This window comes from Coregonus lavaretus (genome assembly GCF_964263955.1).
Source record: "Coregonus lavaretus genome assembly, contig: HAP1_SCAFFOLD_1156, whole genome shotgun sequence".
Classification (NCBI taxonomy): domain Eukaryota; kingdom Metazoa; phylum Chordata; class Actinopteri; order Salmoniformes; family Salmonidae; genus Coregonus; species Coregonus lavaretus.
In genome coordinates, this window is record NW_028156365.1 from 57,311 (window position 1) to 80,971 (window position 23,661).

At 47.9% G+C, this 23,661-nt stretch overlaps 1 protein-coding gene across 1 annotated transcript in view; it reads right to left on the bottom strand.

Moving 5' to 3' along the window:
* The window catches only part of LOC311126434 (multiple C2 and transmembrane domain-containing protein 2-like), a gene marked incomplete at its 3' end in the record, with an annotated part of 104,647 nt that overhangs the window by 29,487 nt on the left and 51,499 nt on the right, over positions 1-23,661 (bottom strand). Inside the window, exons 3-7 of the mRNA XM_084200434.1 lie at positions 21,806-21,865; positions 11,308-11,434; positions 4,437-4,579; positions 3,643-3,719; positions 1,615-1,729 (exon numbers count right to left, since the gene is read on the bottom strand). Of these exons, the coding sequence (XP_084056560.1) occupies positions 1,615-1,729; positions 3,643-3,719; positions 4,437-4,579; positions 11,308-11,434; positions 21,806-21,865 (522 nt within the window). The remainder of the gene's footprint in view (positions 1-1,614; positions 1,730-3,642; positions 3,720-4,436; positions 4,580-11,307; positions 11,435-21,805; positions 21,866-23,661) is intronic.

Genomic DNA, 23,661 nt, shown 5'->3' on the forward strand with positions numbered 1-23,661 from the left:
AACAACAGAACAACACACTGGCACAGTTAGCAGAGGAACAACAGAACAACACACTGTCTCAGTTAGTAGAGGAACAACAGAACAACACACTGTCTCAGTTAGTAGAGGAACAACAGAACAACACACTGTCTCAGTTAGTAGAGGAACAACAGAACAACACACTGGCACAGTTAGTAGAGGAACAACAGAACAACACACTGTCTCAGTTAGTAGAGGAACAACAGAACAACACACTGGCACAGTTAGTAGAGGAACAACAGAACAACACACTGTCTCAGTTAGTAGAGGAACAACAGAACAACACACTGGCACAGTTAGTAGAGGAACAACAGAACAACACACTGGCACAGTTAGTAGAGGAACAACAGAACAACACACTGTCTCAGTTAGTAGAGGAACAACAGAACAACACACTGGCACAGTTAGTAGAGGAACAACAGAACAACACACTGTCTCAGTTAGTAGAGGAACAACAGAACAACACACTGGCACAGTTAGTAGAGGAACAACAGAACAACACACTGGCACAGTTAGTAGAGGAACAACAGAACAACACACTGTCACAGTTAGTAGAGGAACAACAGAACAACACACTGTCTCAGTTAGTAGAGGAACAACAGAACAACACACTGGCACAGTTAGTAGAGGAACAACAGAACAACACACTGTCTCAGTTAGTAGAGGAACAACAGAACAACACACTGGCACAGTTAGTAGAGGAACAACAGAACAACACACTGTCTCAGTTAGTAGAGGAACAACAGAACAACACACTGTCTCAGTTAGTAGAGGAACAACAGAACAACACACTGTCTCAGTTAGTAGAGGAACAACAGAACAACACACTGTCTCAGTTAGTAGAGGAACAACAGAACAACACACTGTCTCAGTTAGTAGAGGAACAACAGAACAACACACTGTCTCAGTTAGTAGAGGAACAACAGAACAACACACTGTCTCAGTTAGTAGAGGAACAACAGAACAACACACTGTCACAGTTAGTAGAGGAACAACAGAACAACACACTGTCTCAGTTAGTAGAGGAACAACAGAACAACACACTGTCTCAGTTAGTAGAGGAACAACAGAACAACACACTGTCTCAGTTAGTAGAGGAACAACAGAACAACACACTGGCACAGTTAGTAGAGGAACAACAGAACAACACACTGTCACAGTTAGTAGAGGAACAACAGAACAACACACTGGCACAGTTAGTAGAGGAACAACAGAACAACACACTGTCACAGTTAGTAGAGGAACAACAGAACAACACACTGTCACAGTTAGTAGAGGAACAACAGAACAACACACTGTCTCAGTTAGTAGAGGAACAACAGAACAACACACTGTCTCAGTTAGTAGAGGAACAACAGAACAACACACTGTCTCAGTTAGTAGAGGAACAAAAACATGCAAGTCTATATGTAGAATATGTCAAAACATATGGTAGACATCATAGCTGGGGTCAATTCCATCAAACTCAGTCCAATCCGGAAATAAACTGAAACTGCAATTCCAGTTCTAATTTTCTTCAAAGCTTCTCTACGAGAAACAAATGGAACTGACCCCAACCCTGCTAGATATGGTATATTGTATTGTCTAGTTCCTTACAGAGTTCCTCTGGTTGTCTCCATCCCTCAGAGAGAGAGACATGTCCAGCATGATGACTCCCATGTCGTCCTCCAGACTGTTGGGGTCGTCCAGAGGCACAGACAGCTCACACACCCTGGGGATACATAGGAGATAGCTTAGAATAAAACATGGTTCAGTTATGAATCAACAGACATGCCAGGTTGGAGAGGATCTGTCTCATTATGAAGACATGCCAGGTTGGAGAGGATCTGTCTCATTATGAAGACATGCCAGGTTGGAGAGGATCTGTCTCATTATGAAGACATGCCAGGTTGGAGAGGATCTGTCTCATTATGAAGACATGCCAGGTTGGAGAGGGTCTGTCTCATTATGAAGACATGCCAGGTTGGAGAGGATCTGTCTCATTATGAAGACATGCCAGGTTGGAGAGGATCTGTCTCATTATGAAGACATGCCAGGTTGGAGAGGATCTGTCTCATTATGAAGACATGCCAGGTTGGAGAGGATCTGTCTCATTATGAAGACATGCCAGGTTGGAGAGGATCTGTCTCATTATGAAGACATGCCAGGTTGGATAGGATCTGTCTCATTATGAAGACATGCCAGGTTGGATAGGATCTGTCTCATTATGAAGACATGCCAGGTTGGAGAGGATCTGTCTCATTATGAAGACATGCCAGGTTGGAGAGTATCTGTCTCATTATGAAGACATGCCAGGTTGGAGAGGATCTGTCTCATTATGAAGACATGCCAGGTTGGAGAGGATCTGTCTCATTATGAAGACATGCCAGGTTGGAGAGGGTCTGTCTCATTATGAAGACATGCCAGGTTGGAGAGGATCTGTCTCATTATGAAGACATGCCAGGTTGGAGAGGATCTGTCTCATTATGAAGACATGCCAGGTTGGAGAGGATCTGTCTCATTATGAAGACATGCCAGGTTGGAGAGGATCTGTCTCATTATGAAGACATGCCAGGTTGGAGAGGATCTGTCTCATTATGAAGACATGCCAGGTTGGATAGGATCTGTCTCATTATGAAGACATGCCAGGTTGGATAGGATCTGTCTCATTATGAAGACATGCCAGGTTGGAGAGGATCTGTCTCATTATGAAGACATGCCAGGTTGGAGAGGATCTGTCTCATTATGAAGAAATGCCAGGTTGGAGAGGATCTGTCTCATTATGAAGACATGCCAGGTTGGAGAGGATCTGTCTCATTATGAAGACATGCCAGGTTGGATAGGATCTGTCTCATTATGAAGACATGCCAGGTTGGATAGGATCTGTCTCATTATGAAGACATGCCAGGTTGGAGAGGATCTGTGTCATTATGTCTCACTATGAAGACATGCCAGGTTGGATAGGATCTGTCTCATTATGAAGACATGCCAGGTTGGATAGGATCTGTCTCATTATGAAGACATGCCAGGTTGGAGAGGATCTGTCTCATTATGAAGAAATGCCAAACATGGTAAAACATGGTTCAGTTAGCCTCTGTTAACTTAGCATAGTCACTATTCAGTTAGCCTCTTTTAACTTAGCATAGTCACTATTCAGTTAGCCTGGGTTAATTTAGCGTAGTCACTATTCAGTTTATCCTGGGTTAATTTAGCATAGTCACTATTCAGTTTATCCTGGGTTAATTTAGCATAGTCACTATTCAGTTAGCCTGGGTTAACTTAGCATAGTCACTATTCAGTTTAGCATGGGTCAGCTTAGCATAGTCACTATTCAGTTTAGCCTGGGTTAATTTAGCATAGTCACTATTCAGTTTATCCTGGGTTAATTTAGCATAGTCACTATTCAGTTTAGCCTGGGTTAACTTAGCATAGTCGTTATGTATAAGATTACTGTATTGATCATATTCCACTTGAAACTGAAATGTGATTAGGTTGCTGGCTCGCCTGTCTAACCCCTAGGCTACCCGCTGCCCGAGTTACAACAGAGGGAGTCGTAGACAACTCACAACAAACCATCATCAGACAACTCACAACAAACCATCATCATCTCCTGAAAATGGCGACATTTAAAAATGTGTCACTCACTTTTCCAGCTCCAGATCACTGAGGAGAACGTAGCTGGATCCCATGAAGTCATCCACGGTCAGATCCCGGTCATACACCTGCAAGGTAGACCAGATGAAGAGGGTTAGCAAAGCCAGATCACTGAGGAGAACGTAGCTGGATCCCATGAAGTCATCCACGGTCAGATCCCGGTCATACACCTGCAATGTAGACCAGATGAAGAGGGTTAGCAAAGCCAGATCACTGAGGAGAACGTAGCTGGATCCCATGAAGTCATCCACGGTCAGATCCCGGTCATACACCTGCAAGGTAGACCAGATGAAGAGGGTTAGCAAAGCCAGATCACTGAGGAGAACGTAGCTGGATCCCATGAAGTCATCCACGGTCAGATCCCGGTCTTACACCTGCAAGGTAGACCAGGTGAAGAGGGTTAGCAAAGCCAGATCACTGAGGAGAACGTAGCTGGATCCCATGAAGTCATCCACGGTCAGATCCCGGTCATACACCTGCAAGGTAGACCAGGTGAAGAGGGTTAGCAAAGCCAGATCACTGAGGAGAACGTAGCTGGATCCCATGAAGTCATCCACGGTCAGATCCCGGTCATACACCTGCAAGGTAGACCAGATGAAGAGGGTTAGCAAAGCCAGATCACTGAGGAGAACGTAGCTGGATCCCATGAAGTCATCCACGGTCAGATCCCGGTCATACACCTGCAAGGTAGACCAGATGAAGAGGGTTAGCAGAGAGCAGAAACACTCTTCTCACCAGAGGGGCCCCTACTGGGCCCCACACATGGGGTATGTCCTAACCCCTACCTTAATATACAGTCTCTGGTCCAGGTCTCTGACAGGGAAAGAGAAGGACTCGTTCCATGTTGGGTTGAGGTTCTTATACACCACTTTGCTCTTGTAGAGTGTCTTCCCATCTAGTTTAAACTTCACATAAGGATCACTTGTACCTGAGAATGGACAAAACATGGAAATATTATATTTCTATGAGTGGACTGATGACTTCATCATACACTGTGGACCTGATTTAATGTCATTATTGTGTGGTGACCTCAGAGGCCTTGTGGTTAGTGTGTTTGCCTTGAGATTGGAAGGTTGGCGGTTTGATCCCCTAGTCTGGGTCCTAGTCTGTTCAGCTATCATTCCACTCCACACACATACATTCACACTACATATCCATGACTGCTGCTATTGGACTCAGACTATTACTGCACTAGTTATGTCAGAATTCATCACTTTGCTGTCTATTTCCCCTTCTGGGCACGTGTGAATATCCTACTGTCCTATAGTGTGAATATCCTACTGTCCTAATAGTGTGAATATCCTACTGTCCTATAGTGTGAATATCCTACTGTCCTATAGTGTGAATATCCTACTGTCCTATAGTGTGAATATCCTACTGTCCTAATAGTGTGAATATCCTACTGTCCTAATAGTGTGAATATCCTACTGTCCTATAGTGTGAATATCCTACTGTCCTAATAGTGTGAATATCCTACTGTCCTATAGTGTGAATATCCTACTGTCCTATAGTGTGAATATCCTACTGTCCTATAGTGTGAATATCCTACTGTCCTAATAGTGTGAATATCCTACTGTCCTAATAGTGTGAATATCCTACTGTCCTAATAGTGTGAATATCCTACTGTCCTATAGTGTGAATATCCTACTGTCCTATAGTGTGAATATCCTACTGTCCTATAGTGTGAATATCCTACTGTCCTATAGTGTGAATATCCTACTGTCCTATAGTGTGAATATCCTACTGTCCTATAGTGTGAATATCCTACTGTCCTATAGTGTGAATATCCTACTGTCCTAATAGTGTGAATATCCTACTGTCCTAATAGTGTGAATATCCTACTGTCCTATAGTGTGAATATCCTACTGTCCTAATAGTGTGAATATCCTACTGTCCTATAGTGTGAATATCCTACTGTCCTCTAGTGTGAATATCCTACTGTCCTAATAGTGTGAATATCCTACTGTCCTATAGTGTGAATATCCTACTGTCCTATAGTGTGAATATCCTACTGTCCTATAGTGTGAATATCCTACTGTCCTATAGTGTGAATATCCTACTGTCCTAATAGTGTGAATATCCTACTGTCCTATAGTGTGAATATCCTACTGTCCTATAGTGTGAATATCCTACTGTCCTAATAGTGTGAATATCCTACTGTCCTATAGTGTGAATATCCTACTGTCCTATAGTGTGAATATCCTACTGTCCTAATAGTGTGAATATCCTACTGTCCTATAGTGTGAATATCCTACTGTCCTATAGTGTGAATATCCTACTGTCCTAATAGTGTGAATATCCTACTGTCCTAATAGTGTGAATATCCTACTGTCCTATAGTGTGAATATCCTACTGTCCTAATAGTGTGAATATCCTACTGTCCTATAGTGTGAATATCCTACTGTCCTAATAGTGTGAATATCCTACTGTCCTATAGTGTGAATATCCTACTGTCCTATAGTGTGAATATCCTACTGTCCTATAGTGTGAATATCCTACTGTCCTATAGTGTGAATATCCTACTGTCCTATAGTGTGAATATCCTACTGTCCTATAGTGTGAATATCCTACTGTCCTATAGTGTGAATATCCTACTGTCCTATAGTGTGAATATCCTACTGTCCTATAGTGAATATCCTACTCCATGGGAGGGCAGGGCACAATTGTTATTAGCCTACAGTACATATATTTAATAATAAATTCCCTCAAGTGGGGGGGCACAAGCATTTTTGGGTGCGGGCCCGGCCCCCTATGGCCCGCCCATAGCGACGGGTGTGCTGTGTACCAGACCCGTCGCCAGACCTCAGTCTTAAGGGGGGCATATGAAATGCATGGGAGGGCAGGGCACCTATGGCCCGCCCATAGCGACGGGTGTGCTGTGTACCAGACCCGTCGCCAGACCTCAGGGCAGGGCACCTATGGCCCGCCCATAGCGACGGGTGTGCTGTGTACCAGACCCGTCGCCAGACCTCAGGGCAGGGCACCTATGGCCCGCCCATAGCGACGGGTGTGCTGTGTACCAGACCCGTCGCCAGACCTCAGGGCAGGGCACCTATGGCCCGCCCATAGCGACGGGTGTGCTGTGTACCAGACCCGTCGCCAGACCTCAGGGCAGGGCACCTATGGCCCGCCCATAGCGACGGGTGTGCTGTGTACCAGACCCGTCGCCAGACCTCAGGGCAGGGCACCTATGGCCCGCCCATAGCGACGGGTGTGCTGTGTACCAGACCCGTCGCCAGACCTCAGGGCAGGCCCCCTATGGCCCGCCCATAGCGACGAGTGTGCTGTGTGCCAGACCTCAGGGCAGGGCACCTATGGCCCGCCCATAGCGACGGGTGTGCTGTGTACCAGACCCGTCGCCAGACCTCAGGGCAGGGCACCTATGGCCCGCCCATAGCGACGGGTGTGCTGTGTACCAGACCCGTCGCCAGACCTCAGGGCAGGGCACCTATGGCCCGCCCATAGCGACGGGTGTGCTGTGTACCAGACCCGTCGCCAGACCTCAGGGCAGGGCACCTATGGCCCGCCCATAGCGACGGGTGTGCTGTGTACCAGACCCGTCGCCAGACCTCAGGGCAGGGCACCTATGGCCCGCCCATAGCGACGGGTGTGCTGTGTACCAGACCCGTCGCCAGACCTCAGGGCAGGGCACCTATGGCCCGCCCATAGCGACGGGTGTGCTGTGTGCCAGACCTCAGGGCAGGGCACCTATGGCCCGCCCATAGCGACGGGTGTGCTGTGTACCAGACCTCAGGGCAGGGCACCTATGGCCCGCCCATAGCGACGGGTGTGCTGTGTACCAGACCTCAGGGCAGGGCACCTATGGCCCGCCCATAGCGACGGGTGTGCTGTGTACCAGACCCGTCGCCAGACCTCAGGGCAGGGCACCTATGGCCCGCCCATAGCGACGGGTGTGCTGTGTACCAGACCCGTCGCCAGACCTCAGGGCAGGGCACCTATGGCCCGCCCATAGCGACGGGTGTGCTGTGTGCCAGACCTCAGGGCAGGGCACCTATGGCCCGCCCATAGCGACGGGTGTGCTGTGTACCAGACCTCAGGGCAGGGCACCTATGGCCCGCCCATAGCGACGGGTGTGCTGTGTACCAGACCCGTCGCCAGACCTCAGGGCAGGGCACCTATGGCCCGCCCATAGCGACGGGTGTGCTGTGTACCAGACCCGTCGCCAGACCTCAGGGCAGGGCACCTATGGCCCGCCCATAGCGACGGGTGTGCTGTGTGCCAGACCTCAGGGCAGGGCACCTATGGCCCGCCCATAGCGACGGTGTGCTGTGTACCATGTGTATCCTGTGCATACCACTAATAGACTGGACTGGACTAATGATTCATGGAAGGAAAACAATAAGCAGGAAGAGATTTCACTGGGAGTCAGGAACAAAAACAGGATTCATCTCAATCTCAACACAATGTCGCTATATTCAATATACTATATTCAGTCAGCTTCCAGCTCACACTTCATGTCATTTCTTAGTACTGAGAGAGTTTCTTCAAGAGGAAGTGGTTTTGTTGATGGGCTCAATGTGAGACAGCATTGTTTCCTAAGAGAACCAGTAATGACAACTCAGTATCCATGGTGCAACAATTAGAAGAGCAAGGTTGAAAACCAAGTCAACTGTTAAGAGAAGCCAATGTCTTTACTAATCTAGACATGAACAGGAGCCAATGTCTTTACTAACCTAGACATGAACAGGAGCCAATGTCTTTACTAACCCTAGACATGAACAGGAGCCAATGTCTTTACTAACCTAGACATGAACAGGAGCCAATGTCTTTACTAACCTAGACATGAACAGGAGCCAATGTCTTTACTAATCCAGACATGAACAGGAGCCATCGGCTTCATATTTCGCAACAAAGCCTCCTTCACTCATGCTGCTAAACATGCCCTCGTAAAACTGACTATCCTACCGATCCTTGACTTCGGCGATGTCATTTACAAAATAGCTTCCAACACTCTACTCAGTAAATTGGATGTAGTCTATCACAGTGCCATCCGTTTTGTCACCAAAGCCCCATATACTACCCACCACTGTGACCTGTACGCTCTCGTTGGCTGGTCCTCACTACATGTTCGTTGCCAAACCCACTGGCTCCAGGTCATCTATAAATCACTTCTAGGCAAATCCCCCGCCTTATCTTAGCTCATTGGTCACCATGGCAACACCCACCCGTAGTCTGCGCTCCAGCAGGTATATCTCACTGGTCATCCCCAAAGCCAACACCTCCTTTGGTCGCCATTCCTTCCAGTTCTCTGCTGCCAATGACTGGAACGAATTGCAAAAATCTCTGAAGCTGGAGACTCTTATCTCCCTCACTAACTTTAAGCATCAGTTGTCAGAGCACCTTACCGATCACTGCACCTGTACACAGCCCATCTGAAATTAGCCCACCCAACTACCTCATCCCCATATTGTTATTTATTTTGCTCATTTGCACCCCAGTATCTCTATTTGCACATAATCTCTTGCACATCTATCACTCCAGTGTTAATACTAAATTATAATTGTAATTATTTTGCACTATGGCCTATTTATTGCCTTACCTCCATAACTTACTACATTTGCACACACTGTATATATATTTTTCTGTTGTATTTTTGACTTTATGTTTTGTTTTACCCCATATGTAACTCTGTGTTGTTGTTTTTATCGCACTGCTTTGTTTTATCTTGGCCAGGTCGCAGTTGTAAATGAGAACTTGTTCCCAACTGGCTTACCTGGTTAAAGTATGAAAATGTATGCACTCACTAACTGTAAGTGGCTCTGGATAAGAGCGTCTGCTAAATGACTCACTAACTGTAAGTGTCTCTGGATAAGAGCGTCTGCTAAATGACTCACTAACTGTAAGTGGCTCTGGATAAGAGCGTCTGCTAAATGACTCACTAACTGTAAGTGGCTCTGGATAAGAGCGTCTGCTAAATGACTCACTAACTGTAAGTGGCTCTGGATAAGAGCGTCTGCTAAATGACTCACTAACTGTAAGTGGCTCTGGATAAGAGCGTCTGCTATAAATGACTCACTAACTGTAAGTGGCTCTGGATAAGAGCGTCTGCTAAATGACTCACTAACTGTAAGTGGCTCTGGATAAGAGCGTCTGCTAAATGACTCACTAACTGGAAGTCTGTGAACAGTAGCCCATGCCTTTAGTACTCTAGATATTTATATTATTTCGGTTCAGTGTCCAATGCATTGCTCTTCCACGCGTCATATCGATTCAGACCCTTTCCCTGTGTGAACACTGTTTCTAGCTCCGTCCACAACTTCTGGACTTCTCCGTACTGCTTTTTGCTACCTGCCAAACTTTTCGCTTTTTACTTTAAATAACCGTTTAATAAGAATCTGCATTTAACACATTTACCAACGTCTTAGTTTGTTCTCACTCTACTTTTTCACCCCGGACGCTTTATCTGGACATGGTTCTACAGGACCTCCACCAGCTGAAAAAGCTAAGTAGTAACATCTACAACTTATCCAGAACGCTGCAGCCCGTCTGGTGTTCAACCTTCCCAAGTTCTCTCATGTCACCACGCTCCTCCGCACACTCCACTGGCTTCCAGTTGAGGCTCGCATCTGCTGACATAAAGACTTCATACACCCCCTGTTACCTGTCTGTCAATAGACTTCATACACCCTGTTACCTGTCTGTCAATAGACTTCATACACCCTGTTACCTGTCTGTCAATATACTTCATACACCCTGTTACCTGTCTGTCAATAGACTTCATACACCCTGTTACCTGTCTGTCAATAGACTTCATACACCCTGTTACCTGTCTGTCAATAGACTTCATACACCCTGTTACCTGTCTGTCAATAGACTTCATACACCCTGTTACCTGTCTGTCAATAGACTTCATACACCCTGTTACCTGTCTGTCAATAGACTTCATACACCCTGTTACCTGTCTGTCAATAGACTTCATACACCCTGTTACCTGTCTGTCAATAGACTTCATACACCCTGTTACCTGTCTGTCAATAGACTTCATACACCCTGTTACCTGTCTGTCAATAGACTTCATACACCCTGTTACCTGTCTGTCAATAGGCTTCATGTAGGCAATGAAAATGCCACAGGTCAATGAGACCTGGTTTCCCATCAGTGCTTTACAAGTAAAGATCCTCCCACACAGACAGACACACAGTATTGCTCACTAGTAAAGATCCTCCCACACAGACACACACACAGTATTGCTCACTAGTAAAGATCCTCCCACACAGACAGACACACAGTATTGCTCACTAGTAAAGATCCTCCCACACAGACAGACACACAGTATTGCTCACTAGTAAAGATCCTCCCACACAGACACACACACAGTATTGCTCACTAGTTGGGACTGTGGGAGGATCTTTTCATTTAACTGCACTGCATGGACTGTCTCATTATAAGGTGTGGGAACAGTCTTACCACAGCGGTCTCTGATGACCAGGTGTTATGTGTTATGAAGTGTAACAACAGTCTTACCACAGCGGTCTCTGATGACCAGGTGTTATGTGTTATGAAGTGTAACAACAGTCTTACCACAGCGGTCTCTGATGACCAGGTGTTATGTGTTATGAAGTGTAACAACAGTCTTACCACAGCGGTCTCTGATGACCAGGTGTTATGTGTTATGAAGTGTAACAACAGTCTTACCACAGCGGTCTCTGATGACCAGGTTGCGTCCCTCCTTCAGGTTGATAGAGAGGAGGAAGGTCCTCTGGGTCTCTCTGGTGCTTTCTGATACACTCAGCATCTCAGTAGGACTCCCCATCTCAATCTGCTGGAGTACATAGATGAAGGGTCACTTTTATATTTCTAGATTCATTATCCAAGTCCTGGATTCTCCAGAATAAACCACAACTCAGTAGACTTCCATAAACACAGGTAGCTGCCAAAGTAAAGGAAACACTTGAGTAAATGAGGGATACAAAGTATATTGAAAGCAGTAACCACAGGTGTGGTTCCTGAGTTCATTAAGTAATTAAAACATCCCATAATGCTTAGGGTCATGAGAACATGTCCAGTTGTTATTTTGGCATCCATGGCTAGAAGAAGAGATCTCAGTGACTTAGAAAGAGGGGTCTCAAAGGAGCATAGGGGGTTTAAAGGGCGTGTCTCAGTCACCAGATCTCAACCCAATTGAACACTTCTGGGAGATTCTGGAGCGGCGCCTGAGACAGCGTTTTCCACCACCATGAACAAAACACCAAATGATGGAATGTATCATGGAAGAATGGTGCCTCATCCCTCCAATAGAGTTCCAGACACTCGTAGTAAAAACGGTTCCAAAAGGGTTTTTCGGCTGTCCCCATAGGAGAACCCTTTTGGGTTCCATGTAGAACACTCTGTGGAAAGGGTTCTACCTGCAACCAAAAAGGGTTCTTCAAAGAGTTCTCCTATGGGGACAGCCGAAGAACCCTTGCAGGTTCTACATAGCACCTTTTTTCTAAGAGTGTATGACAAGGCGAATTGAAGCTGTTCTGGCTCGTGGCCCAACGCCCTATTCAGACACTTTATGTTGGTACACTATATGTACAAAAGTATGTGGACACCTCTTCAAATTAGTGGATTCAGCTATTTCAGCCACACCCTTTGCTGACAGGTGTATAAAATCAAGCACACAGCCATGCAATCTCCATAGACAAACATTGGCAGTAGAATGGCCTTACTGAAGAGCCCACCGACTTTCAACGGGGCACCGTCATAGGATGCCACCTTTCCAACAAGTCAGTTCGTCAAATTTCTGCCCTGCTAGAGCTGCCCCGGTCAACTGTAAGTGCTGTTGTTGTGAAGTGGAAACGTCTAGGAGCAACAACGGCTCAGCCGCGAAGTGGTAGGCCACACAAGCTCACAGAACAGGACCGCCAAGTGGTGAAGCGTGTAGCACGTAAAAATCGTCTGTCCTCGGTTGCAACACTCACTACCGAGTTCCAAACTGCCTCTTGAAGCAATGTCAGCACAAGAACTGTTTGTCGGGAGCTTCATGAAATGGGTTTCCATGACCGAGCAGCCGCACACAGGCCTAAGATCACCATGCGCAATGCCAAGCATCGGCTGGAGTGGTGTAAAGCTCGCCGCCATTGGACTCTGGAGCAGGAAAACGCTACCTGCCCCAATGCATAGTGCCAACTGTAAAGTTTGGTGGAGGAGGAATAATGGTCTGGGGCTGTTTTTCATGGTTCGGGCTAGGCCCCATAGTTGCAGTGAAGGGAAATCTTAATGCTACAGCATACAATGACATTCTAGATGATTCTGTGTTTCCAACTTTGTGGCAACAGTTTGGGGAAGGCCCTTTCCTGTTTCAGCATGACAATGCCCCCGTGCACAAAGCGAGGTGCATACAGAAATGGTTTGTTGAGATCAGTGTGGAAGAACTTGACTGGCCTGCACAGAGCCCTGATCTCAACCCCATCGAACACCTTTGGGATGAATTGGAACACCAACTGCGAGCCAGGCCTAATCGCCCAACATCAGTGCCAAACCTCACTAATGCTCTTGTGGCTGAATGGAAGCAAGTCCCCTCAGCAATGTTCCAACATCTAGTGGAAAGCCTTCCCAGAAGAGTGGAGGCTGTTATAGCAGCAAAGGGGGAACCAACTCCATATTAATGCCCATGATTTTGGAATGAGATGTTTGACAAGCAGGTGTCCACATACTGTTGGTCATGTAGTGTATTTCTTTATTTTGACAGTTACCTGTATATACTAAACTAAAGCTCAACATCAAGTTTCTCAGATACATATTAAGCTTAGCCCTGGAAAGTGTTAATTAGGTTTTTCTATTACATTGTCTTGATGTTTGATCTATTGTCTGAGTACAGGAGTTTTGCTGGCTTTTCTTTGCTGTCTATGTCATTGAGTTGCCATGGGTAATACTCATGGGTTTTAAGCCTCACCACCACAATATCAATACATAGAATAAACCCAGGTCCCCTGATACAGCCCAGCTCAGAGCTCAGAGCTCTAACCCTGATACAGCCCAGCTCAGAGCTCAGAGCTCTAACCCTGATACAGCCCAGCTCAGAGCTCTAACCCTGATACAGCCCAGCTCAGAGCTCAGAGCTCTAACCCTGATACAGCCCAGCTCAGAGCTCTAACTCTGATACAGCCCAGCTCAGAGCTCTAACTCTGATACAGCCCAGCTCAGAGCTCAGAGCTCTAACCCTGATACAGCCCAGCTCAGAGCTCTAACTCTGATACAGCCCAGCTCAGAGCTCTAACTCTGATACAGCCCAGCTCAGAGCTCAGAGCTCTAACTCTGATACAGCCCAGCTCAGAGCTCAGAGCTCTAACCCTGATACAGCCCAGCTCAGAGCTCAGAGCTCTAACTCTGATACAGCCCAGCTCAGAGCTCTAACCCTGATACAGCCCAGCTCAGAGCTCTAACTCTGATACAGCCCAGCTCAGAGCTCTAACTCTGATACAGCTCAGCTCAGAGCTCTAACTCTGATACAGCCCAGCTCAGAGCTCTAACTCTGATACAGCCCAGCTCAGAGCTCTAACTCTGATACAGCCCAGCTCAGAGCTCTAACCCTGATACAGCCCAGCTCAGAGCTCTAACTCTGATACAGCCCAGCTCAGAGCTCTAACCCTGATACAGCCCAGCTCAGAGCTCAGAGCTCTAACCCTGATACAGCCCAGCTCAGAGTTCTAACTCTGATACAGCCCAGCTCAGAGCTCAGAGCTCTAACCCTGATACAGCCCAGCTCAGAGCTCAGAGCTCTAACCCTGATACAGCCCAGCTCAGAGCTCTAACCCTGATACAGCTCAGCTCAGAGCTCTAACCCTGATACAGCCCAGCTCAGAGCTCAGAGCTCTAACCCTGATACAGCCCAGCTCAGAGCTCTAACTCTGATACAGCCCAGCTCAGAGCTCTAACTCTGATACAGCCCAGCTCAGAGCTCTAACTCTGATACAGCCCAGCTCAGAGCTCTAACCCTGATACAGCCCAGCTCAGAGCTCAGAGCTCTAACCCTGATACAGCCCAGCTCAGAGCTCTAACTCTGATACAGCCCAGCTCAGAGCTCTAACCCTGATACAGCCCAGCTCAGAGCTCAGAGCTCTAACCCTGATACAGCCCAGCTCAGAGCTCTAACTCTGATACAGCCCAGCTCAGAGCTCTAACTCTGATACAGCCCAGCTCAGAGCTCAGAGTTCTAACCCTGATACAGCCCAGCTCAGAGCTCTAACCCTGATACAGCCCAGCTCAGAGCTCTAACCCTGATACAGCCCAGCTCAGAGCTCTAACTCTGATACAGCCCAGCTCAGAGCTCTAACTCTGATACAGCCCAGCTCAGAGCTCAGAGTTCTAACCCTGATACAGCCCAGCTCAGAGCTCTAACCCTGATACAGCCCAGCTCAGAGCTCTAACTCTGATACAGCCCAGCTCAGAGCTCAGAGCTCTAACTCTGATACAGCCCAGCTCAGAGCTCTAACCCTGATACAGCCCAGCTCAGAGCTCAGAGCTCTAACCCTGATACAGCCCAGCTCAGAGCTCAGAGCTCTAACCCTGATACAGCCCAGCTCAGAGCTCTAACTCTGATACAGCCCAGCTCAGAGCTCAGAGCTCTAACCCTGATACAGCCCAGCTCAGAGCTCTAACCCTGATACAGCCCAGCTCAGAGCTCAGAGCTCTAACCCTGATACAGCCCAGCTCAGAGCTCAGAGCTCTAACCCTGATACAGCCCAGCTCAGAGCTCAGAGCTCTAACCCTGATACAGCCCAGCTCAGAGCTCTAACCCTGATACAGCCCAGCTCAGAGCTCTAACTCTGATACAGCCCAGCTCAGAGCTCTAACTCTGATACAGCCCAGCTCAGAGCTCTAACTCTGATACAGCCCAGCTCAGAGCTCTAACTCTGATACAGCCCAGCTCAGAGCTCTAACTCTGATACAGCCCAGCTCAGAGCTCTAACTCTGATACAGCCCAGCTCAGAGCTCTAACTCTGATACAGCCCAGCTCAGAGCTCAGAGCTCTAACTCTGATACAGCCCAGCTCAGAGCTCTAACTCTGATACAGCCCAGCTCAGAGCTCTAACTCTGATACAGCCCAGCTCAGAGCTCTAACCCTGATACAGCCCAGCTCAGAGCTCAGAGCTCTAACCCTGATACAGCCCAGCTCAGAGCTCTAACTCTGATACAGCCCAGCTCAGAGCTCTAACTCTGATACAGCCCAGCTCAGAGCTCTAACTCTGATACAGCCCAGCTCAGAGCTCTAACCCTGATACAGCCCAGCTCAGAGCTCTAACTCTGATACAGCCCAGCTCAGAGCTCTAACTCTGATACAGCCCAGCTCAGAGCTCTAACTCTGATACAGCCCAGCTCAGAGCTCTAACTCTGATACAGCCCAGCTCAGAGCTCTAACTCTGATACAGCCCAGCTCAGAGCTCTAACCCTGATACAGCCCAGCTCAGAGCTCAGAGCTCTAACCCTGATACAGCCCAGCTCAGAGCTCAGAGCTCTAACCCTGATACAGCCCAGCTCAGAGCTCTAACCCTGATACAGCCCAGCTCAGAGCTCTAACTCTGATACAGCCCAGCTCAGAGCTCTAACTCTGATACAGCCCAGCTCAGAGCTCTAACTCTGATACAGCCCAGCTCAGAGCTCTAACCCTGATACAGCCCAGCTCAGAGCTCAGAGCTCTAACCCTGATACAGCCCAGCTCAGAGCTCTAACTCTGATACAGCCCAGCTCAGAGCTCTAACCCTGATACAGCCCAGCTCAGAGCTCTAACCCTGATACAGCCCAGCTCAGAGCTCAGAGCTCTAACTCTGATACAGCCCAGCTCAGAGCTCTAACTCTGATACAGCCCAGCTCAAAGCTCTAACCCTGATACAGCCCAGCTCAGAGCTCAGAGCTCTAACCCTGATACAGCCCAGCTCAGAGCTCAGAGCTCTAACCCTGATACAGCCCAGCTCAGAGCTCTAACCCTGATACAGCCCAGCTCAGAGCTCAGAGCTCTAACCCTGATACAGCCCAGCTCAAAGCTCTAACCCTGATACAGCCCAGCTCAGAGCTCAGAGCTCTAACCCTGATACAGCCCAGCTCAGAGCTCAGAGCTCTAACCCTGATACAGCCCAGCTCAGAGCTCTAACTCTGATACAGCCCAGCTCAGAGCTCTAACCCTGATACAGCCCAGCTCAGAGCTCAGAGCTCTAACCCTGATACAGCCCAGCTCAGAGCTCTAACTCTGATACAGCCCAGCTCAGAGCTCTAACTCTGATACAGCCCAGCTCAGAGCTCTAACTCTGATACAGCCCAGCTCAGAGCTCTAACCCTGATACAGCCCAGCTCAGAGCTCTAACTCTGATACAGCCCAGCTCAGAGCTCTAACTCTGATACAGCCCAGCTCAGAGCTCTAACTCTGATACAGCCCAGCTCAGAGCTCTAACTCTGATACAGCCCAGCTCAGAGCTCTAACTCTGATACAGCCCAGCTCAGAGCTCTAACCCTGATACAGCCCAGCTCAGAGCTCTAACCCTGATACAGCCCAGCTCAGAGCTCAGAGCTCTAACTCTGATACAGCCCAGCTCAGAGCTCAGAGCTCTAACCCTGATACAGCCCAGCTCAGAGCTCTAACCCTGATACAGCCCAGCTCAGAGCTCTAACCCTGATACAGCCCAGCTCAGAGCTCTAACCCTGATACAGCCCAGCTCAGAGCTCAGAGCTCTAACTCTGATACAGCCCAGCTCAGAGCTCTAACTCTGATACAGCCCAGCTCAGAGCTCTAACCCTGATACAGCCCAGCTCAGAGCTCTAACTCTGATACAGCCCAGCTCAGAGCTCAGAGCTCTAACCCTGATACAGCCCAGCTCAGAGCTCTAACCCTGATACAGCCCAGCTCAGAGCTCAGAGCTCTAACCCTGATACAGCCCAGCTCAGAGCTCAGAGCTCTAACTCTGATACAGCCCAGCTCAGAGCTCAGAGCTCTAACTCTGATACAGCCCAGCTCAGAGCTCTAACCCTGATACAGCCCAGCTCAGAGCTCAGAGCTCTAACCCTGATACAGCCCAGCTCAGAGCTCTAACCCTGATACAGCCCAGCTCAGAGCTCTAACTCTGATACAGCCCAGCTCAGAGCTCAGAGCTCTAACTCTGATACAGCCCAGCTCAGAGCTCTAACCCTGATACAGCCCAGCTCAGAGCTCAGAGCTCTAACTCTGATACAGCCCAGCTCAGAGCTCTAACCCTGATACAGCCCAGCTCAGAGCTCTAACCCTGATACAGCCCAGCTCAGAGCTCAGAGCTCTAACCCTGATACAGCCCAGCTCAGAGCTCAGAGCTCTAACCCTGATACAGCCCAGCTCAGAGCTCTAACCCTGATACAGCCCAGCTCAGAGCTCTAACCCTGATACAGCCCAGCTCAGAGCTCTAACTCTGATACAGCCCAGCTCAGAGCTCTAACTCTGATACAGCCCAGCTCAGAGCTCTAACTCTGATACAGCCCAGCTCAGAGCTCTAACCCTGATACAGCCCAGCTCAGAGCTCAGAGCTCTAACCCTGATACAGCCCAGCTCAGAGCTCTAACTCTGATACAGCCCAGCTCAGAGCTCTAACTCTGATACAGCCCAGCTCAGAGCTCTAACCCTGATACAGCCCAGCTCAGAGCTCAGAGCTCTAACTCTGATACAGCCCAGCTCAGAGCTCTAACTCTGATACAGCCCAGCTCAGAGCTCTAACCCTGATACAGCCCAGCTCAGAGCTCTAACCCTGATACAGCCCAGCTCAGAGCTCAGAGCTCTAACCCTGATACAGCCCAGCTCAGAGCTCTAACTCTGATACAGCCCAGCTCAGAGCTCAGAGCTCTAACTCTGATACAGCCCAGCTCAGAGCTCTAACTCTGATACAGCCCAGCTCAGAGCTCTAACTCTGATACAGCCCAGCTCAGAGCTCTAACCCTGATACAGCCCAGCTCAGAGCTCTAACTCTGATACAGCCCAGCTCAGAGCTCTAACTCTGATACAGCCCAGCTCAGAGCTCTAACCCTGATACAGCCCAGCTCAGAGCTCTAACTCTGATACAGCCCAGCTCAGAGCTCTAACTCTGATACAGCCCAGCTCAGAGCTCTAACTCTGATACAGCCCAGCTCAGAGCTCTAACTCTGATACAGCCCAGCTCAGAGCTCTAACCCTGATACAGCCCAGCTCAGAGCTCTAACTCTGATACAGCCCAGCTCAGAGCTCAGAGCTCTAACCCTGATACAGCCCAGCTCAGAGCTCTAACTCTGATACAGCCCAGCTCAGAGCTCTAACTCTGATACAGCCCAGCTCAGAGCTCTAACTCTGATACAGCCCAGCTCAGAGCTCTAACTCTGATACAGCCCAGCTCAGAGCTCTAACTCTGATACAGCCCAGCTCAGAGCTCAGAGCTCTAACCCTGATACAGCCCAGCTCAGAGCTCTAACCCTGATACAGCCCAGCTCAGAGCTCTAACTCTGATACAGCCCAGCTCAGAGCTCTAACTCTGATACAGCCCAGCTCAGAGCTCAGAGCTCTAACCCTGATACAGCCCAGCTCAGAGCTCTAACCCTGATACAGCCCAGCTCAGAGCTCTAACTCTGATACAGCCCAGCTCAGAGCTCTAACCCTGATACAGCCCAGCTCAGAGCTCAGAGCTCTAACTCTGATACAGCCCAGCTCAGAGCTCTAACCCTGATACAGCCCAGCTCAGAGCTCTAACTCTGATACAGCCCAGCTCAGAGCTCTAACTCTGATACAGCCCAGCTCAGAGCTCTAACTCTGATACAGCCCAGCTCAGAGCTCAGAGCTCTAACCCTGATACAGCCCAGCTCAGAGCTCTAACTCTGATACAGCCCAGCTCAGAGCTCTAACTCTGATACAGCCCAGCTCAGAGCTCAGAGCTCTAACCCTGATACAGCCCAGCTCAGAGCTCTAACTCTGATACAGCCCAGCTCAGAGCTCTAACTCTGATACAGCCCAGCTCAGAGCTCTAACTCTGATACAGCCCAGCTCAGAGCTCTAACCCTGATACAGCCCAGCTCAGAGCTCTAACTCTGATACAGCCCAGCTCAGAGCTCTAACTCTGATACAGCCCAGCTCAGAGCTCTAACTCTGATACAGCCCAGCTCAGAGCTCAGAGCTCTAACCCTGATACAGCCCAGCTCAGAGCTCTAACTCTGATACAGCCCAGCTCAGAGCTCTAACTCTGATACAGCCCAGCTCAGAGCTCTAACCCTGATACAGCCCAGCTCAGAGCTCTAACTCTGATACAGCCCAGCTCAGAGCTCAGAGCTCTAACCCTGATACAGCCCAGCTCAGAGCTCTAACCCTGATACAGCCCAGCTCAGAGCTCAGAGCTCTAACTCTGATACAGCCCAGCTCAGAGCTCTAACCCTGATACAGCCCAGCTCAGAGCTCTAACTCTGATACAGCCCAGCTCAGAGTTCTAACCCTGATACAGCCCAGCTCAGAGCTCAGAGCTCTAACCCTGATACAGCCCAGCTCAGAGCTCTAACCCTGATACAGCCCAGCTCAGAGCTCTAACTCTGATACAGCCCAGCTCAGAGCTCTAACCCTGATACAGCCCAGCTCAGAGCTCTAACTCTGATACAGCCCAACTCAGAGCTCAGAGCTCTAACTCTGATACAGCCCAGCTCAGAGCTCTAACTCTGATACAGCCCAGCTCAGAGCTCAGAGCTCTAACCCTGATACAGCCCAGCTCAGAGCTCTAACTCTGATACAGCCCAGCTCAGAGCTCTAACTCTGATACAGCCCAGCTCAGAGCTCTAACCCTGATACAGCCCAGCTCAGAGCTCTAACTCTGATACAGCCCAGCTCAGAGCTCAGAGCTCTAACCCTGATACAGCCCAGCTCAGAGCTCTAACCCTGATACAGCCCAGCTCAGAGCTCAGAGCTCTAACTCTGATACAGCCCAGCTCAGAGCTCTAACCCTGATACAGCCCAGCTCAGAGCTCTAACTCTGATACAGCCCAGCTCAGAGCTCTAACTCTGATACAGCCCAGCTCAGAGCTCTAACCCTGATACAGCCCAGCTCAGAGCTCTAACCCTGATACAGCCCAGCTCAGAGCTCTAACTCTGATACAGCCCAGCTCAGAGCTCAGAGCTCTAACTCTGATACAGCCCAGCTCAGAGCTCTAACTCTGATACAGCCCAGCTCAGAGCTCAGAGTTCTAACCCTGATACAGCCCAGCTCAGAGCTCTAACCTTGTCAGTCAGCCAGCCAGTCAGTCAACCATCCAGTCAGCCAGTCAGCCAGTGAATTAGCCAGTCAGTCAACCATCCAGTCAGTCAACCATCCAGTCAGTCAGCCAGCGAATCAGCCAGTCAGTCAACCATCCAGTCAGTCAATCAGCCAGTCAACCATCCAGTCAGTCAGCCAGTGAATCAGCCAGTCAGTCAACCAGCCAGCCAGTCAACCATTCAGTCAGTCAGCCAGCTAATCAGCCAGTCAGTCAACCATCCAGTCAGTCAGCCAGCCAGTCAACCATCCAGTCAGTCAGCCAGCGAATCAGCCAGTCAGTCAACCAGCCAGTCAGTCAGCCAGCGAATCAGCCAGCCAGTCAACCATCCAGTCAGTCAGCCAGCGAATCAGCCAGTCAGTCAACCATCCAGTCAGTCAGTCAGCCAGCGAATCAGCCAGTCAGTCAACCAGCCAGCCAGTCAACCATCCAGTCAGTCAGCCAGCGAATCAGCCAGTCAGTCAACCATCCAGTCAGTCAGTCAGCCAGCGAATCAGCCAGTCAGTCAACCAGCCAGTCAGTCAACCATCCAGTCAGTCAGCCAGCGAATCAGCCAGTCAGTCAACCAGCCAGCCAGTCAGCCGGCTCAGGTGAACAGTTTTTTATTTTATTTTATTGTACCTTTATTTAACTAGGCAAGTCAGTTAAGAACAAATTCTTATTTACAATGACGGCCTACACCGGCCAAACCCAGACGACGCTGGGCCAATTGTGCGCCGCCCCATGGGATTCCCAATCACGGCCGGTTGTGATACAGCCTGGAATCGAACCAGGGGGTCTGTAGTGACGCCTCTAGCACTGAGATGCAGAGCCTTAAACCGCTGCGCCACTCGGGAGCCCAGTGGTGAACTATATGGGGAATAGGGCTCCATTTGGGATGCAGCGTTAGACTGCTCCGTTTGGCCGTGGTACATTGGGTCCTCGATTCAGAACTTACACTGTTGTTCTCCATGTCTTGTGATGTTTGGGTCTCAAGGTCATGGCTGTCACCGTTCTCCTGTTGAGATAGACACATGTTCATTCCATTAACAAACACAACAGTCATAACCCACCAGATCCAGCATTATCCTGTTATACCAAAGCCTGGGAGAAACAACGGCACAAAGATTTTCAGATCAAGTCCATGTAACAACTTTGACCTATATTGTAGCAGCAAAAGTATCTTGCAGCAACAGGATTTGAAAGTTTAGTCCACAATGTTGCTTCTCGGTGGTTAGGCTATTAGCTGGACAAAAGTAGGCTAGATGAAGAGTGCAATACTGTTAATATAATCATGTGGTAGTGTGGGGTTTCAGGGAATCTATGTAGATCACGAAGCTCATCTGCATTTCCTGCAATGCAGGAAAATGTTCAGCAACAAAAGAGTGATCAAATGAAGCTCCTCCACCTGTAAGCTCTAGCCGGTGCTTGGCAGCCAGTTTCTGTTATTTCCTGTCTTGGATTCTACTCTCCATCTCCATGTAGTTATGAAACATTCCTCTGCTGTGGGATTGAAAGAATGATAAGCCACATAACTGAGATTAATTACTGAAGAATTTGACTTCTCTCTTTGTAGCTGACAAACTACTGCTGCAGTACTGTAATAATAAAACAAACTACTGCTGCAGTACTGTAATAATAAAACAAACTACTGCTGCAGTACTGTAATAATAAAACAAACTACTGCTGCAGTACTGTTATAATAAAACAAACTACTGCTGCAGTACTGTAATAATAAAACAAACTACTGCTGCAGTACTGTAATAATAAAACAAACTACTGCTGCAGTACTGTAATAATAAAACAAACTACTGCTGCAGTACTGTAATAATAAAACAAACTACTGCTGCAGTACTGTAATAATAAAACAAACTACTGCTGCAGTACTGTAATAATAAAACAAACTACTGCTGCAGTACTGTAATAATAAAACAAACTACTGCTGCAGTACTGTAATAATAAAACAAACTACTGCTGCAGTACTGTAATAATAAAACAAACTACTGCTGCAGTACTGTAATAATAAAACAAACTACTGCTGCAGTACTGTAATAATAAAACAAACTACTGCTGCAGTACTGTAATAATAAAACAAACTACTGCTGCAGTACTGTAATAATAAAACAAACTACTGCTGCAGTACTGTAATAATAAAACAAACTACTGCTGCAGTACTGTAATAATAAAACAAACTACTGCTGCAGTACTGTAATAATAAAACAAACTGCTGCTGCTGTACTGTAATAATAAAACAAACTACTGCTGCAGTACTGTAATAATAAAACAAACTACTGCTGCAGTACTGTAATAATAAAACAAACTACTGCTGCAGTACTGTAATAATAAAACAAACTACTGCTGCAGTACTGTAATAATAAAACAAACTACTGCTGCAGTACTGTAATAATAAAACAAACTACTGCTGCAGTACTGTAATAATAAAACAAACTACTGCTGCAGTACTGTAATAATAAAACAAACTACTGCTGGAGTACTGTAATAATAAAACAAACTACTGCTGCAGTACTGTAATAATAAAACAAACTACTGCTGCAGTACTGTAATAATAAAACTAACTACTGCTGCTGTACTGTAATAATAAAACAAACTACTGCTGCAGTACTGTAATAATAAAACAAACTACTGCTGCAGTACTGTAATAATAAAACAAACTACTGCTGCAGTACTGTAATAATAAAACAAACTACTGCTGCAGTACTGTAATAATAAAACAAACTACTGCTGCGGTACTGTAATAATAAAACAAACTACTGCTGCAGTACTGTAATAATAAAACAAACTACTGCTGCAGTA